The following is a 15,759-nucleotide window of genomic DNA, read 5'->3' on the forward strand; positions in this document are numbered from 1 at the left end:
ATCTAGGACATCCTTGGGAAATAGCAGGAAAATGCCAAGGAAAGTCAGAGAGATAAAGGAAATTGAGGATGAGTAATTGAAACTAAGAAAGGGGTAGTGACTTTCCCAAGGCCACACAACCCAACCAGAACCCAAGGCTCTTGGCCCAACTCTTTAATTTATAACGCTGTACCGGCGTGTGGCCAAAAAGGGCAGGCTTGGAATCAGACAGACCTAGATCTAGTCACGGACTGTCCTCCTATTTTCCCCAACCTGTTTCTCTGTCTGGTCCCAACAACACTACTTAAGGAAATAAACCGTGGCCCATTCGTAAAATGGGATACCATGCAGCCATTAAATATAATGTTATTTCTAGAAAAACTTTTAACATCAAAGGTAAAAACTCTCATCATATATTGTATTAATTATTTTGATAAGTATATACGAAAGTAAACTTATTAAAGTATATATACTCCACTTGTTTAATAATTTACCTGTATACACTTTAATAAGTATATATAGTATAACTTCCTAGTATATATATTTATATTACATATAATATATATACTTTATACTATATATACTGTAATAACTATATATACTTTACACTAGTTATACTTCAATAAGTATACTTTATATATAAACTTTATACTATATACACTTATTAAAGTATGCATAGTATAAATACTCCCAGTGTACATATAGTATAATTTTACCTCTATAAAAAAAACCCTACACATTTATATCTCTTTCTCTGTCTGTGCATACGCACAAGAGACTGGAAGAAAATACATCCAAATGCTAGTCATGATCTCTGGCTGATGGAGAGTGAGCCCAGGGCCAACAGGAAGTGAGCCTGGGCTCTGTCTCATTGGACAGGAGAAGCTAGGTTACCTGAAAGGGAGTCTCAGGCCTGAGCCTGGCTGAGTGATTGAGTGAGAAGCCCAGTGGTTTGAGTGGACATTTAGTAGGTACTGGGTCAGATGCAGCAGAAATCGAGACAAGAAATCCAAGCAGTTAAGGTGAGGACAAAGCAGGATCACTTCGCAAAGCGGGTATGCTTAGCTGAGAAAGCTGGAAGCAGAAACAAAGACTGGTGGAGAGAAAAACAGGTAAATGCAAGTCGGATCTAAATAAAGGAAGCTGAAAGGGTGAGCAACAGAGCTTGCCCTGAGAGCAGAGTCCCTTGTAAGTAGAAGGCTCACAGTGAACACTTGTCAGCTCAGATATGGAGACTTCACTAGGGAAGTGAGCTGGGCCAAAAGCTTAGGGTTAAACACCTGGGTTAAACACCTGGATTCTCTGGAGAGCCTGGAGTTGGGGCCCTGGGTCTGTCTGGGAATCAGGAGCTCTAACTGAGCCTAGACATTCTTATGGTACAGACCACCCACTCAGCCCCAGTGTGTCATGCTTAGATTTTAGCAAGTAAGATCGATAGAGTGAGGGGTATCGATACTACAAAAGAGGAGTCCTCCTAATTTCCACCTTTCAGCTCCAGATTATGGAAGAAACCAACAATCAAACTGTGATTTTTAAGAACCCATAAAAGTAGCACCTTCTCATGTGCCCTGAACCTAATAAAAAACTAAACCCAGACCTCAAGAATATCAGACGGAGAATTGAGCTCTTATCAGAACAAAATCTTCCTTTTATTTCCAAATAGCTTATCACAGAGTTTCAAGGGAAATGGATAACTTCTATGGATATTTCTTGCAAACATCATTTTCATGAATCCATGGACAGGAATTGTGTGAGTAATTACTAAGAGCATATGCCTGTACCCTCTGTTACAAAGGGAGTATACAGCAAAGAATAAATGCAGAAAGAGGAAAAGGTAAAGCTTTATAAAATACAGGTAAAAGCAACACAAACTTTATAAACCCGTAGAAACTCTCTCAAGTTTGAATCTGTCTTCAAACTGGCTCAAAGTGATAAAATATGTATAAACATTTTAATGGTGTTGAATTCTTACTGACTTTATTTACAAAGTTGATTTATGGCCAAATACCTTCGCTGTGGGAGGAGCTAAGAGACAAATACTATTTCTTTACCCATAAACAGCATTTCAGCACTTAGCATATTATCTTGCAGGTAACAGCCTCTCAAAGAACGCAGTTGTAGCACAGCCCAACTTGCTCTAACCTTGCAGCTGACACTGGACACATAACCCATCTCTACCCAGCAAGTTTAGAAGGAACTCCTCTGGCAATGGCCATGGACCATATATTGATCATGACATTCTCTGGGATTAGATTCACTGACAAGTTACCACTGACCAGGAAATCAAGGCTAAGGTATAGCTTACTCCATTGAGCAGGAAATCAAGGTTAAGGTATAGCTTACTCCACTGACCAGGAAATCAAGGTTAAGGTATAGCTTACTAAAATGAGCCATCAAGATCAGGAAGCTCATGACTAAGGTAATCACTGCTACTTACCAATTCCAAGTAATTTTCAAAGAAAAATGACCTGTTGATTTTTCTCCAAAGTACCTGTCACCTTGTTTTTTTTCCCAGGTGATTTTTTTTTTTTTTTTTTTTTTTTTTTTTACTGTTCTTTCCACTTCTTACCTTCACTTTCGTAAGTTCTCAAGGACAGCAATGCCAAGAGGAATGTTGTCTGAAAAACTGCAAAGACAGCCATAGGTTCTGGTTTTCTGAAAAAGATAAATTGCAAAGAAGGGAAATTTTATTTAATTTTAGCTCTGAGCAAGTTTCTTTGAACCAACTGTGGAAGACGATGGCATTAAGGTTCCCGTTCTTCTCTCCTCCTTATGTCCATACCCCCGTCACTGTGAATTTGGAGTCCCCCCTCGCCCCACAATGAGGCAATCTCCCTGCTCCATCTGACTTGCTTTGGCCCGTAAATGAGGCAGAAGTGATGGTAGGCCAGCTTGGAGCCTAGGCTTCAAGAGACTTTATGTATTTCTGCTTTCTCTTTTGTGTTTCCACCTTTGGCACGAAAAGAGCATTTCTGGGCTATTCTATTAGACCCAGGAGGAGGACAAGAAACCTGAGGCAGAGCTGAGCCCTTGAGTTGCTCCAGCAGGGGCCAGCCTCGGTCAGCCAGCAGCCGGCCACGCCCCAGCCCAGAGCAGCTGTTCCCAGATGTGCCACTGAGTCTGTGTGGCAATAGATAACGATCCACCAATCTCTTCAAACCAAGCAAAGGTTGGTGAAGAAAGATAAAGCAGAGAAACAAAAGTTAAATATTAAAAAAACGGTCACAGAAGAGCTACATTTGAATGAATTCCTCATGGGGGAGTCATCTCCACCCTGCCCTGTCTCCCTCCTTAAAATGTCACCTGAGAGAAATGAGCACTTGGCACCGACGAAGACAGGCAGAGTTTCATTGTTCAAGATAATTTCCGGTTTTCCTTGTCTTAGAATAGGGTTGTGAACTACAGGTCAAAGAGCTTCACTGACTCATCAGGTCCTCAGACCATTGGACAATCCGAGGGCACACAGAATAAGCCTGGATGGCCTCAAGGAGGCTAAAATGTTCATTTCATAAGAAACGTTTAGTCAGGGGAAGTACTGAATTTCACTTTTCTACTTCAAACTCTGACTTATCATGGAGAGAAGCAAAGAAAAATTCAAAGTCATCTTTTGCCCCCATCTAGTCCCCTTGGGCTTCATCAAAAGCTCAAAATTCCATGAACCAGATCATTCATTTTCACGGCCCACACCCTCCATTTATTTCCTTTAAATGGCATTTTACAAGAAATGGGGACGACAGTGAAGACAGGAAGAGGGTAAACCAAACCATTCAATTACTTTGGGGTGGTCAAACCTGCTTACGTGGGAGCACAAGTCTTCAAGTGACAGCTTTACTTCCTGATTCTTTAAGCACTGCTTTCTGCTACTTCAATTTTTGGCAACAGGTCATCCATACTGCACTGAAGTCTCTACTGGCAACTTCAGATAGGTTCCTATTACAACTACATATCAAAGCTGGGGGAAAACTGACTCAAGAGAAAAGATCTTCTGCTGAGAACCAAAGGGGAGGCAAAGGAAAATGGCACAGTGAATTGTCTGACACTCACTGTTCATTCAAATATCCATCCAATCCTGGTCTACGGCACAGGGTCCCATCCTCCTGGCACTTACGTCACCCAAGGAACACAGGAGCCACCACCATGAGAAGAGCTCATCCCTGCAATTCAAAAGCAGGTGATTCCAGGAAATCCAAAAAAGAGGGGACATATGTGTACATATGGCTGATTCACTTCGCTGTATAGTAGAAACTAACACAACATTGTAAAACAACTATACCCCAATTAAAAAAAAAAAAAAGCAGGTGATTCCGGGGGTGAGATGGACGCTGCCTCGTGTCCTCTGCACGAAAGGGCTATTTAAGATGTTTGTAAAAAGGTGGAGTTTTAGTAAATCAAATATTTTACATGTCACAAAAATTAAACAAGTCATGGGGCAGAGAAACTTAAAACTAGAAGTTAGAGGCCACCTACCAATTAAAGATAACCAGAAACTAAAGAATACAAGTTGTCATATAACAAAACTGAAGGACAAGAGTATTTACAAGGGATGTACTTCTAAGGTCTGACCATCTCACACATGGCAGGTTGTGAAGCTGAGGACCTTCATTCCAGCAGCCACTTAGATTTCCTGGTTTTCCTTTCATCAGTTCTGATGGGCATGGTTTTACACATGCTGGGCAGGTGATAGCCGTGACCCAGTGGTCACTGCCTGCACAGAACAAAGTGCTTATTTCCAGTGTTGTGACCGGGCAGCCACCATCCCGATACTTCAGGCTCCAGACCACCTCAGGACCTTTTGCAGAAGGACTACGAGTCCTAGCCTTGTCTGAAATCCTAAAATCAAAACAGTTCATCAAAACCTGCAGAACAAGAGTCAGCAGATGGGAGAACCTCTCAGAGACCCCTGTGGAACCCACTTTGGGAAATGCCCTATGAACAGATTTCCTGTAGGCACAGAGCCTGATGCTGCTGGAAAAACACAGACACCAAGGGCTCTGGGCCAGCTTCTTCCGAGCCCCAGGTGACTGCTGCACAGCCCACATGGTTCCCCTCCACGCCTCCTACGTCAATCCTCCTCGAGTTATCGGACTCTGAGTGCATCAGCTATTTCCCTGTGAGACCCCCAGTAACAGAGTGAAAAGCCTGCAGGTGAGGGAGTGACCTGTGCAGAGATCCCGAGGTGGCAGAGCGCTGGGCATATAGTCAAGGAACAACATGGAGCCAGGTGTTGGCACGGGCGAGGAGGTGAGCGGCCGGGGCAATCACAGGGCATGCGGTGAGGCAGAGCAGACAGGGAAAGCGCTTTAGAGACGTCGGCTTCTACTCTGAGATGGGAGCCACTGGGTAGTTTTAAACAAAGGAGTAACACGGTCTACCTTATATTGTACAGGAAGGACCCTGTATTGAAGACATTGAAGGGGGCAAGAGTAGCATGAGGGAGTGCAGGTGGAGGTCACGGCCATAGTCCAGGGGAGACTGATGCTGGCTTAGACCCGGCGGGGGGCACGGCAGCGGCCATGGGAACGGTGATGAAATGGGAGAAATTTTAAAGATAGAGCTGGCAGGGTGTGCGGGGTGGTGATAAAGTGAGACATCGTGGATGGCTCCAAGAATTTTGGCCTGAGTCCCCGGGAAAATGGAATCACCATTCATGGAGAAGCAGAAGAATGATTTAGTGGGCTGTATCAAGGACCCAACCTGCGACATCTCAATTTGAAATGCTCACTTGATATCCAAGTGGAGATGTCAAGTAGCTAGCTGGATACATCATGTGGAGGGGCCATGGGAGGGGTCGTGGCTGGGGGTATAAATCCAGGCATGCCTGGTGCATACAAATAGTATTTAAAGCCATAGGACTGAAAGATCTCCAAGAGGGTGTACAGACAGAAAAGAGAAAGAGGTCCGAGCACATAGCTCTGGGGTGCTCTACACCCTACAGTTCTCCCCATTATGCAGATCAAAATGAAAATCCAAGATTAGGCCAGGCTTGCCCCCATCACCTCAAGGATGAGGGCTGGTGAGTCCCTCAGCACCAGGCGGCTGCTTGGCAAGCTCCCCTACAGATGCTCAGGGTGCACCAAGCAGGGTTTGGTTTTTCCTCTGAAGCTCTGCTTCTGACCCGAGAGAAGCTACCCAGCTCTCCCATTCATTCAACAGGCTTTCTCTCTCCACGACCATGAGCAAGGAGCATTGCCACGTCCACTTTCCAGTAAGAAAAGGAAGTCTGGGAAGTACGAAGTGGCAGAATTCAGAAAGGAAAAATACTTTCCTGCCCCATCTGCATGACATTGTCCTTTCCCAAATCTGTTCTCTCTCTTTTTTAAAAAAATTTCCCCAGTGTTTTAAAATTGAGGTATAGTTGAGGGAATTCCCTGGCGGTCCAGTGGTTAGGACTCAGCACTCTCACTGCCGGGGCCCAGGTTCAATCCCTGGTCGGCAAACTAAGATTCCCACAAAGGTGCACAGTGCGGCCAAAGAGAAAAAAAGAAAAGAAGAAGTACAGTTGATTTACAATATTGTGTTAGTTTCAGGCATACAGTAAGTTTATGTGTGCGTGTGCGTGTGCGTGTGTGTGTGTATACAGAGAGAGATTATTTTCCATTATAGGTTATTACAAGATATTGAATATAGTTCACTATGCTACACAGTAATTCCTTGTTGCTTATCTATTTTATATATAGTAGTTTGTATCTGTTATTAGGATTATGGGATTAACAAATCCAGACAAAATCTGTTCTTGATTTTTATTTTTCAGATCTCCATTTTTCCTACCCAGACTATGAGCTGCTTGAGGACAGGTCTACATCTTATTCCCCACGTCTGTCACAGTACCAGAACGCAGTTGCTACCCAGTCAATAGCCAGTAAACGAACAAAAACTTGTACCAATTTTCTTGCATTCTCTCTTCCTTGCTTTCAATTTTATTTATTTATTTATTTATTTATTTATTTATTTTGGCAGTACGCGGGCCTCTCACTGTTGTGGCCTCTCCCGTTGCGGAGCACAGGCTCCAGACGCACAGGCTCAGCGGCCATGGCTCACGGGCCCAGCCGCTCCGCGGCATGTGGGATCTTCCCGGACCGGGGCACGAACCCATGTCCCCCGCGTCGGCAGGCGGACTCTCAACCACTGCGCTACCAGTGAAGCCCTCAATTTTATTTTAATTAAAATAGATTCTTTTTCAGGCCCTTCTACATTTTCTGTTGCCAAATGTTGCCGAATTCATAGTCTTTCATTGACATTCCTTCTCTGGAGGAAAAAGGGAGGAAAGAAAAGAAAAATTACCCACTCCTTTCGTAGAACCTCTCATTCAAATCTTGTCTCTTTGCAAAAAGAAGATGCCTTTGAATATCCCTCATGTGTAATACTAGAGGGATATTCAAATATCTACTACATGTGTAATAAAAACTACATGTGCAATGAAAACACAGCTTTTGAAAAACCTGCCCCTCTTCACCAGCACTTCTTGTTCTGTCATTACTGAAATATTTATTCCTGAGAAGTTTCCCCACCTCAAATAATCCCCATGGGAAGCAGCTTAACCGATCACTTGCTTCTCAAGATCATGGGTGTGTTTCCAAACTCTTCAAAATTGGCTGGGTGCCCCAGTGATGTCATATGCAAATACTATTTTAAAGAAGAAGCTGTTCAAGTAGGACACGGGATCCGTGTGTGTACCTTGTGAAAGAGTTCTATGTGGCAGTACAAAGAGTTGCATGCCACTTCATGGAGGATGCCCACATCTTCCAGGTTCTGTTCTTCTTTTTTTTTTTTAAGAGCCCTGCCATTTGTCTTTCGGAGCCCCTTTGAAAGGGCCTCCACCGTTACAGCATAGGATTGATAACCCACAAGGTTTCACCCCAATTCCACCACCCCTTCCTCCTTAAGTATCCATCACTCGGAGGCACACACAGGGTTCAAGCACTTCTTCCCCGCCCTCTAAACCTACCCATTAAGTGTTTCTACTAGTTTTGTAAGGTCAATCCTGATTTATGAGACTGAATTGACTCACAGCTCATCTTCTTTTTTTAAGCAATGTTTAGTTAACGATTCTTGCAATCTGTGATTCCAGATAGGAGTAAAGTTGAGTCTCTAAGTTGTATGTGAAGTCAAAGAAAGAACTGGAAAACCTGGATCCAAGGAATATTCTGGACCCAAAGAATATGTAGGCATTTAGTAAATGCTAAAGGTGATACTTCATTTGAGAAAAGATACATTATTCACCCAAATGGTACTGGAACAATGTACCAACCCAGACATGTATGGGAAAAGGAAGCTGTAACAGTTATGTACAGCTGCTCTGACATAAGACTACTTAGGATCCCCCCCTGGCACTTAATAACTATATGACTATAGACAAGTTACTTAAACCATCTAGGCTTCGATTTTCTTTTCTGTAAAATGAGAATAAATAACCTACCTCATAGGATTGCCATGAGGATCACATAAGATTATGAGAATATACACACAGTAAATCCAATTAATGTTAATTTGATCATTATTGCTACTGCTTCATTTCCTTCAACAAAATAAAATCCAGATGAACAAAGATGTAAATGCAAGACCATTAGCTTTACTAGAATAAACAGAGAACTCATAAAACTCAACATCAAAAAACCAAACAACCCAATTAAAAAATGGTCAGAGGGCCTGAATAGACATTTTTCCAAAGAAGAAATATGGATGGCCAACAGGCACATGAAAAGATGCTCAACATCACTAATTATCGGGGAAATGCAAACCAAAACCACAGTGAGTTACCACCTCACACCTGTCAGAATGGCTACCATCAAAATACAACAAATAGCAAATGCTGACAAGGATGTGGAGAAAAGGGAACCTCCTGCATTGTTGATGGGAATGTAAACTGGTGCAGCCACTATGGAGAACACTTTGGAGGTTCCTCAAAAAATTAAAAATAGAACTCCATATGATCCAGTAATTCCACTTCTGGGTATTTATCTGAAGCAAATGAAAACACTAATTTTAAAAGATGCATGCACCCCTATGTTCATTGCAGCATTATTTACAATAGTCAAGATATGGAAGCAACCCATGTGCCCATCAAAAGCTAAATGGGGGCTTCCCTGGTGGCGCAGTGGTTGAGAGTCCGTCTGCCGATGCAGGGGACACGGGTTTGTGCCCCGGTCTGGGAAGGTCCCACATGCCGGGGGGCGGCTGGGCCCATGAGCCATGGCCGCTGAGCCTGCGCGTCCGGAGCCTGTGCTCCGCAACGGGAGAGGCCACAACAGTGAGAGGCCCACATACAGCCAAAAAAAAAAAAAAAAAAAAAATATATATATATATACACACACACATATATATCAGTGAGAGACTACATATGCAAAGTGTGGGATAAAAATCTGCATTTAAACAAGATCCCCAGGTGATGCAGATACACACTGAAGTTTGAGAAGCACTACTATATTCAATATTTATTACATATTTTTGTCTCCTAGGACACTATGGATATATGAAGGAGAAGCTTTAGCAGTTCTTGCTCTGACAAGGCACACTGCAGTGCCCACAGCAGAATAGGAAGGGAAATGTGAAAATGATCCCAGCTAGCACGTGCTGGGTGCTAACCCTCTGCTAGGTGCTTTGCTAAGTGATTTACATGCATTCATTAATAGAATCCTTATAACAGCCCCCTGAAAGGAGATTCAATTATTATCCCCATACAAAGATAGGGAAATTAAGGCTAAGAAAGGCTAAAAGTAACTTGTCCATGTTGACACAGTCAATTCAGAGCTTGAGCCATGTGAGTCACTCGCCAGTCACATCACGCTGCTTCCTGCCTGTGTGAAGGGCATACGACAATCGACATTAAGGCATAAAAAAATTACTGATAATTAGAAAGCCAAGAAAATCTTAAGAAAAATTCCAATAGGATTTTATTAAACTTGACAAGTTATTTGTAAAGTTTATACAAAATGAAAATGTATGAGAATCATTTTCAAAAAAAGTTCTGAGGGAAAAAACCACAAATATATACTCCTAGATATAAAAATATACCATCAAGCTGTAGCATTTAACACAGGTGATATTGGCAGAAGAAGAGACAAAAATAGATCAGTGAAATAGGGTAGAATCCTGAAACAGGGCCTTATATAAATAGGAATTTATTTTACTGTAAAAATAGAATTTCAAATGAGTTAGAAAAAAGTTGTATGATTATATAAACAGTATTGGATCAACTGCTTAAAACTTAAGAAAAAAGTTAAGTTACATTTTACCTTTCACCTTATACAAAAATCTGAAAATTTGCAGAGCTAAATGTAAAACCTAAATAATAAAAGTATTAGAAAAAAACTTAAAAATAATTTTTAGGTGAAAAAGACCTTTCTAAGCTAGACAAAGCACAGAAAGCATGAGATTGCAGAGTTGATTACACAAACATTTAAAACTTCTGTGCAGCAAAAGATAGTTAAAAATAAAAGCATTGGGCTTCCCTGGTGGCACAGTGGTTGAGAATCCACCTGCCAATGCAGGGGACACGGGTTCGATCACTGGTCTGGGAGGATCCCACACACCGCGGAGCAACTAAGCCCGTGTGCCACAACTACTGAGCCTGCGCGCTACAGCCCGTGAGCCACAACTACTGAGCCCACGTGCCACAACTACTAAGCCCGTGTGCCACAACTACTGAAGCCTGCACGCCTAGAGCCCGTGCTCCGCAACGAGAGAAGCCACTGCAGTGAGAAGCCCACACACCGCAACGAAGACCCAACGCAGCCACAAATAAAACATAAATAAATACATTTATTTTGAAAATAAATAAATAAAAGCATTATAAATGGATAAGCAGAATGTGGTATACATAAACAATGGAATATTATTCAGCCTTAAAAGGGAAGGAAATTCTGATACGTGCTACAGCATGGATGAGCCTTGAGGACATTTTGCTAAGTGAAATAAGCCAGTTACAAAAAGGCAAAGACTATATGATTCCCCCATTTATATGAGGTACCTGGAGTATTTGAATGCATAGAGACAGAAAGTAGAATGATGGCTGTCAGGGGTTGGGAAGAGAGGGGGAATGGGGAATTATTGTCTAATGGGTACAGTTTCAGTTTTGCAAGATGAGGAGTTCTGGAGATGGGCGGTGGGGATGGTTGCACAACAATGTGAATGTACTAAATGACACAGACCTGTGTACTTTAAGTGATTAAAATGGTACATTTTATATTATGTATTTTACCATAATCAAAAAAATTTGGAAAATGAGCACTGCACTAGAAGCAATATTTGCATCATCTACAACAGACAAAAGATTAAGAAACTGAGTACCTGTAGAGCTTCTGCAGTAAACAGAAATAAGAGAAAGCAACTCAGCAGAAAAGTGAGCAAAGGATACGCACAGGTAATTGACAGGAGACACACATGATCCATAAATATTGTGTTTAGAAATATTAAATGGCAGCAATAATCAGCAAAATGCAAATTAAAATGCCTTATTGGGTTTCACTCATTTACCAGATTTGAAAATTTAAATTAAAAAAAAAAGAGATAACACCTGGTTTTAGGAAGGATGAGGGAAATAGAGTCTCATGGGCTGAGTTTAAATTAGTACCTGGGGTGGGTCAGTGGTGCAATTTGAAGGGTTTTATCTATCAAGTTGAAAAATGGATAAACACTTGGACCCACAAATCTCTCTCCTAGGATATTATACTCGGGCTTAAGCACAAAGATGAATGCACAATCTTCCCTGAAGCACTGTTGCTAATGCTGGATAATTTTAAACAACTCAAATGTCCATCAATAAGGGAAAGGATGAAAAAATGTCTCTAAAATAATAAGAAACAAGAATAAGCATTATTACTTTAGAATAACACGTAGCCATTAGCAAAAGAGGTACATACGGAGATGTTAGAGCGCTAAGACTTGGGGGTGAAAAAATAAGCTGCACAATGATAGTAAGATCTCATTTACATATATTAAAACATAGTGTAGGTTTTCCCTGGTGGCACAGTGGTTGAGAATCTGCCTGCCAATGCAGGGGACACGGGTTCAAGCCCTGGTCCGGGAAGATCCCACATGCCACGGACTAGCTAAGCCTGTGCACCACAACTACTGAGCCTGAGCTCTAGAGCCCGGGAGCCACAACTACTGAGCCCTCCCACCACAACTACTGAAGCCCACGCGCCTAGAGCCTGCGCTCTGCAACAAAAGAAGCCACCGCAATGAGAAGCCCGTGCACCACAACAAAAAGTAGCCCCCACTCGCCACAACTAGAGAAAGCCCGTGTGCAGAAACGAAGACCCAACAAAGCCAAAAATAAAGTAAAATAAAATAAACAAATAAATAGATAACTGTACAATTTTAAAAAAAGAAAAATATCTTTAAAAAAACATAGTGTATAGATACATATTATGCAATTGTATAGAAAAGAAGAAATCTTGGAATAGTAGGTACCAACCTGAACTTACCCTCTTCTGTGTGGGAGTAGGAGTGCATTTCATTTCATATAGTTCATATATATATTCACTTATTATTTGCATTATTTTTAAAACACAAAAATAAAATAGACAACCTTGTAAAAGCAAGGACACAGCTGCTGGAGAAGAAACTTGTGCTTTACAGAGCAAGGAAGCCTGCTTGGAGGGAGGGGTATTTCTCACAAAATCTTACTTGTCTTATATTTCCCCCTTCCATATATTTTTTTCAATCAAGGAGGACTTCCTCCCCCAGGGAAAAGAGAGCCAGGGCTCATTGTTCCTGTAAGTGAGCAAGATGACACTCAGTTTTCCTTCCACCCAAGCCAAAAATCCTCCCACAAGGAAAACACACACCTTCTTCTTGTCAAATCACAGCACCACGGATTCCTCTTTCAACACCCTGATAGTTTTCCTGATTTGGTTCCTTTTTCAGGACAAAGGGTTACAAGAAACAACAGAGACTCTGGAACACCTCCCTGCGCCCCTGTAGATGTTTCTGCTCTTTCAGGTTAAAGAATGGGGTAGAAGGAAAAGACCCAGTGTGTAAGTGTTCTCCCCAGTGTGGCTCCAGCCCCCGTTGGACACCTAAGACCAGCCCTTTCCTCTCAAGGTGGCCTTTGATACAGAAGGTTTAGAGGTTTAGACACATTTGCTGAGACAACAGGAGACAGAACAGGTACCACAAGGAGGCAAGTTACAGCTGGGAATTAGCTCTGTCCAACAATCACGTTAGCTGGTGAGCTCCCTCCCACTGGAGGCATTCTAACAATACTGAACGCTATCTGGGAGATGCCAAACTTAGCATGCCCTGACGATTCTGAGTAGGCAGGTGAAGCTGGAGGCCAGCGCTCTGAAAAGCTTCAAGAATGATTCTAAGACACAGCTAAGTTTGGGAACCCCTGGCCACTATGACCCTTTGGGGCCCTTCAGCTTCAAGGGTCTCTGAGTGCATTTTAAAACAGCCAAGGAGAGAGACAAAGCAGGACAATAATGAAGCACCACGAGTGGGGTGGGGTGGGAAACACTCTAAAAAGGGTCCTAGAGTTTGAGGCACAACACAGTGGTTATAAGCAGATTCCAAAGCCAAATCCTGACTGTCACGCGCTAGCTGTGTGACCACAGACAAGTTACTTAACTTCTCTGGGTCTCAGTTTTCTCACTGATAAAATCAGAATGAGAAAACTGCTACCTACCTCACTGGTGACGCTTAAATCGTCTAACGTATGTACAGTACTTAGAATAGTGCCTGGTCCCATAGTAAGTGTGAACCATTATTATTTTGCAGAGGAGGAGACAGAGGCTGAGGCCATAAAGTTAACCTGACCCAAGTCCCAAAGTCAGTTTAGACTTGAGAATAAGACCCAGAGCTTCCCTCCTTCTAGCTCAAATGCAATACACTACGTTCAGTTCTATCATATCCTCTGCCTACATCGACCTCTCGAGCTGGAGAATAAGCTTGTTCAGTCTTCAGGCTTGTCAGTTACCAGGCGTCCCTGATCAGTGGCACGGCGCACTGTGCTTCCCACCATAGGACAGGCAGGCAGGACGGATGGATGCGTGAGCGGGCCAAGGACTGTCAAGAAAGGGCTCTCGGTGTCAGGGGCAAAGCCCCGCGCTTCGCGACGTCATTGCCACCGCGGCCAGCTCTACGGTCTTGGACAAGTTATTGAACCCCTCCGTGCTTTTTGCCTAGGAAAGGTTTGTCTATAAAAGGATGAGGGGTGGGTTAGTTACAAACGCAAGGCTCCCACCGCCCGGCCAGACACTTCGGCGCTCCTTGCATTCGCTTGGCGTCTACCCCAGACACCTCCCTGGGATTTCCCGCTCCACCTGCGCGCGAGCGCCTCCCGCTTCCAGGTGTAAACAGAGACCGGGTGGAGGGAGATCGCGGACTGCGAGAGGAATGACTGTCAGGTGGGGGTTAAGGGAGCGTGAGGGGAGGCTAGAGACAGCAGTTCACTCTGGAGTGTTGGGAGAGAGGCAAAAGTGGGTCAAACGGGAATTTTAACTCACAGCTACCTGCGAAAGAGGCGGTGGGATGGCGAACGTAAAAGCAGGGTAAGAACCGTCGTGGTGTCCCCAGCAGCGTGCGCTCTGGGAAGAATTAGTATTCCAGTGTTACGCACCAGGCTGGCGCGCCACGGGTGAGGACCCCTCAAAGCACCGTCTCGGAGCAGAGCGAATCCCGAACCAAAGCAAACGCGGGGCCTCGGCGGCGCCAAGCAGGGGAGGAGACGGCTGAGCTCCGGGCCGCGTCCAGCCGGGAAGGGCCGGCAAAGGGGTCGGATTCTACCGGAAGCCACCCAGGTCCGTCCGTAGGAAGAGCCACGGAGGGAGGCGGGGCGCGCGGAGGTGAGCGGTACGGGCGGTCGGGTGGGTACTCACGCCGCGGGCGGTAAGGCTCCGTGAGCCGGGCTGAGTCGTCGGCTTGGCTGCCGCCGCGGTGCGAGGCGGGGGCGAGCGCGGGTGTGGACGTGCAGGGCCGGCCCCGCGCCCGGGCAATGAATCAGCTGCGGGGCGCGCGCCCAGGGGCGGGAGTTACGGGAAAGCCGCGGGGGAGGGCAGAGGGGCGAGGACTTTTGCAATTTCCCGTCTCGCTGCGCACTCTTGGCATTTCTGGGGCCCACAGGAATTCGCCTCCTTTGGGTCCCCGGGGGGAGCGGACGGGACCCTGCAGAGGTGCGGGCCCCCGGACGTGGGGACCGGGGGGTAAGGAAGTGGGAGAGGCCTGGAAGGGAAAAGTGGAAACCGAAAACTCGGCAGGCCGGGCATCGCGCCCCCGTGCCGCGCTGCGGACCCCGCCGGCCGGCCACCCCGCGGGCGCAGAGCGAAGCCGGTGGGATCCCGCGGGGCCACTTGTTATCCCAACCTACAGGCAGAACCCCTGGGCTCCCGGGCAGAAAGTCTTTGGGTAAAAGACAAGCGCCCCAGACAAACTTCTTACTGTGTTTCCGTTTGGCGTCAGAGCAATACAAATAAAAGGTAGTTCTAGGATCCTGCTTTGCGTTCCTCTCTAGAAACACCCTGTCACAGTCTCGCCTGCACAACTGTCCTGAAACCTTAGTTTCACAAAGAGCTGTGTGTGCTGCAGCATGGCTTACTTTTCCTCTTAATAATGCCGTCCAGACTTTGAAATACGTATTTCAAATACAGGGCCTTTGACATGCATATTTGCCCTCTCCTCGTAGTTATATGATGGACTCTGTAAAGGCTTATCGACTTTGGAGCTGGTATGGAAACCAACTGAATACGGTTGCTATGGTGGTAGCCTTGGACCCAGAGAGGAGAGTGGGGGGCTCAGGTGTCGGGAAGGGATGCCCCGCAGCTCCGGAGGCTTGTTCATGGG

The 15,759-nt window shown here is 44.6% G+C and overlaps 1 protein-coding gene across 14 annotated transcripts in view; it reads right to left on the reverse strand.

The window, feature by feature from the left end:
* Positions 1 to 14,916, reverse strand: part of OSMR (oncostatin M receptor) — a 54,335-nt gene extending 39,419 nt beyond the window's left edge. For 3 of the 14 annotated variants that reach the window (XR_004349166.1, XM_032626410.1, XM_032626401.1), the window contains exons 1-2: positions 14,799 to 14,910; positions 2,549 to 2,634 (exon numbers count right to left, since the gene is read on the reverse strand). Coding sequence is in view for 11 of the 14 variants with exons in the window: in XM_032626410.1 (XP_032482301.1) it covers positions 2,549 to 2,621 (73 nt within the window). In the remaining 3 variants the exon portion in view is untranslated. Of the gene's footprint in view, positions 1 to 2,548; positions 2,635 to 4,023; positions 4,134 to 14,432 lie in introns of all 14 variants that reach the window. The other 11 variants (XM_032626402.1, XM_032626400.1, XM_032626408.1 and 8 more) reach the window with 11 other exon arrangements.
* Positions 14,917 to 15,759: the final 843 nt, after the last annotated feature.

This window comes from Phocoena sinus, chromosome 3 (assembly GCF_008692025.1).
Source record: "Phocoena sinus isolate mPhoSin1 chromosome 3, mPhoSin1.pri, whole genome shotgun sequence".
Taxonomy (NCBI): domain Eukaryota; kingdom Metazoa; phylum Chordata; class Mammalia; order Artiodactyla; family Phocoenidae; genus Phocoena; species Phocoena sinus.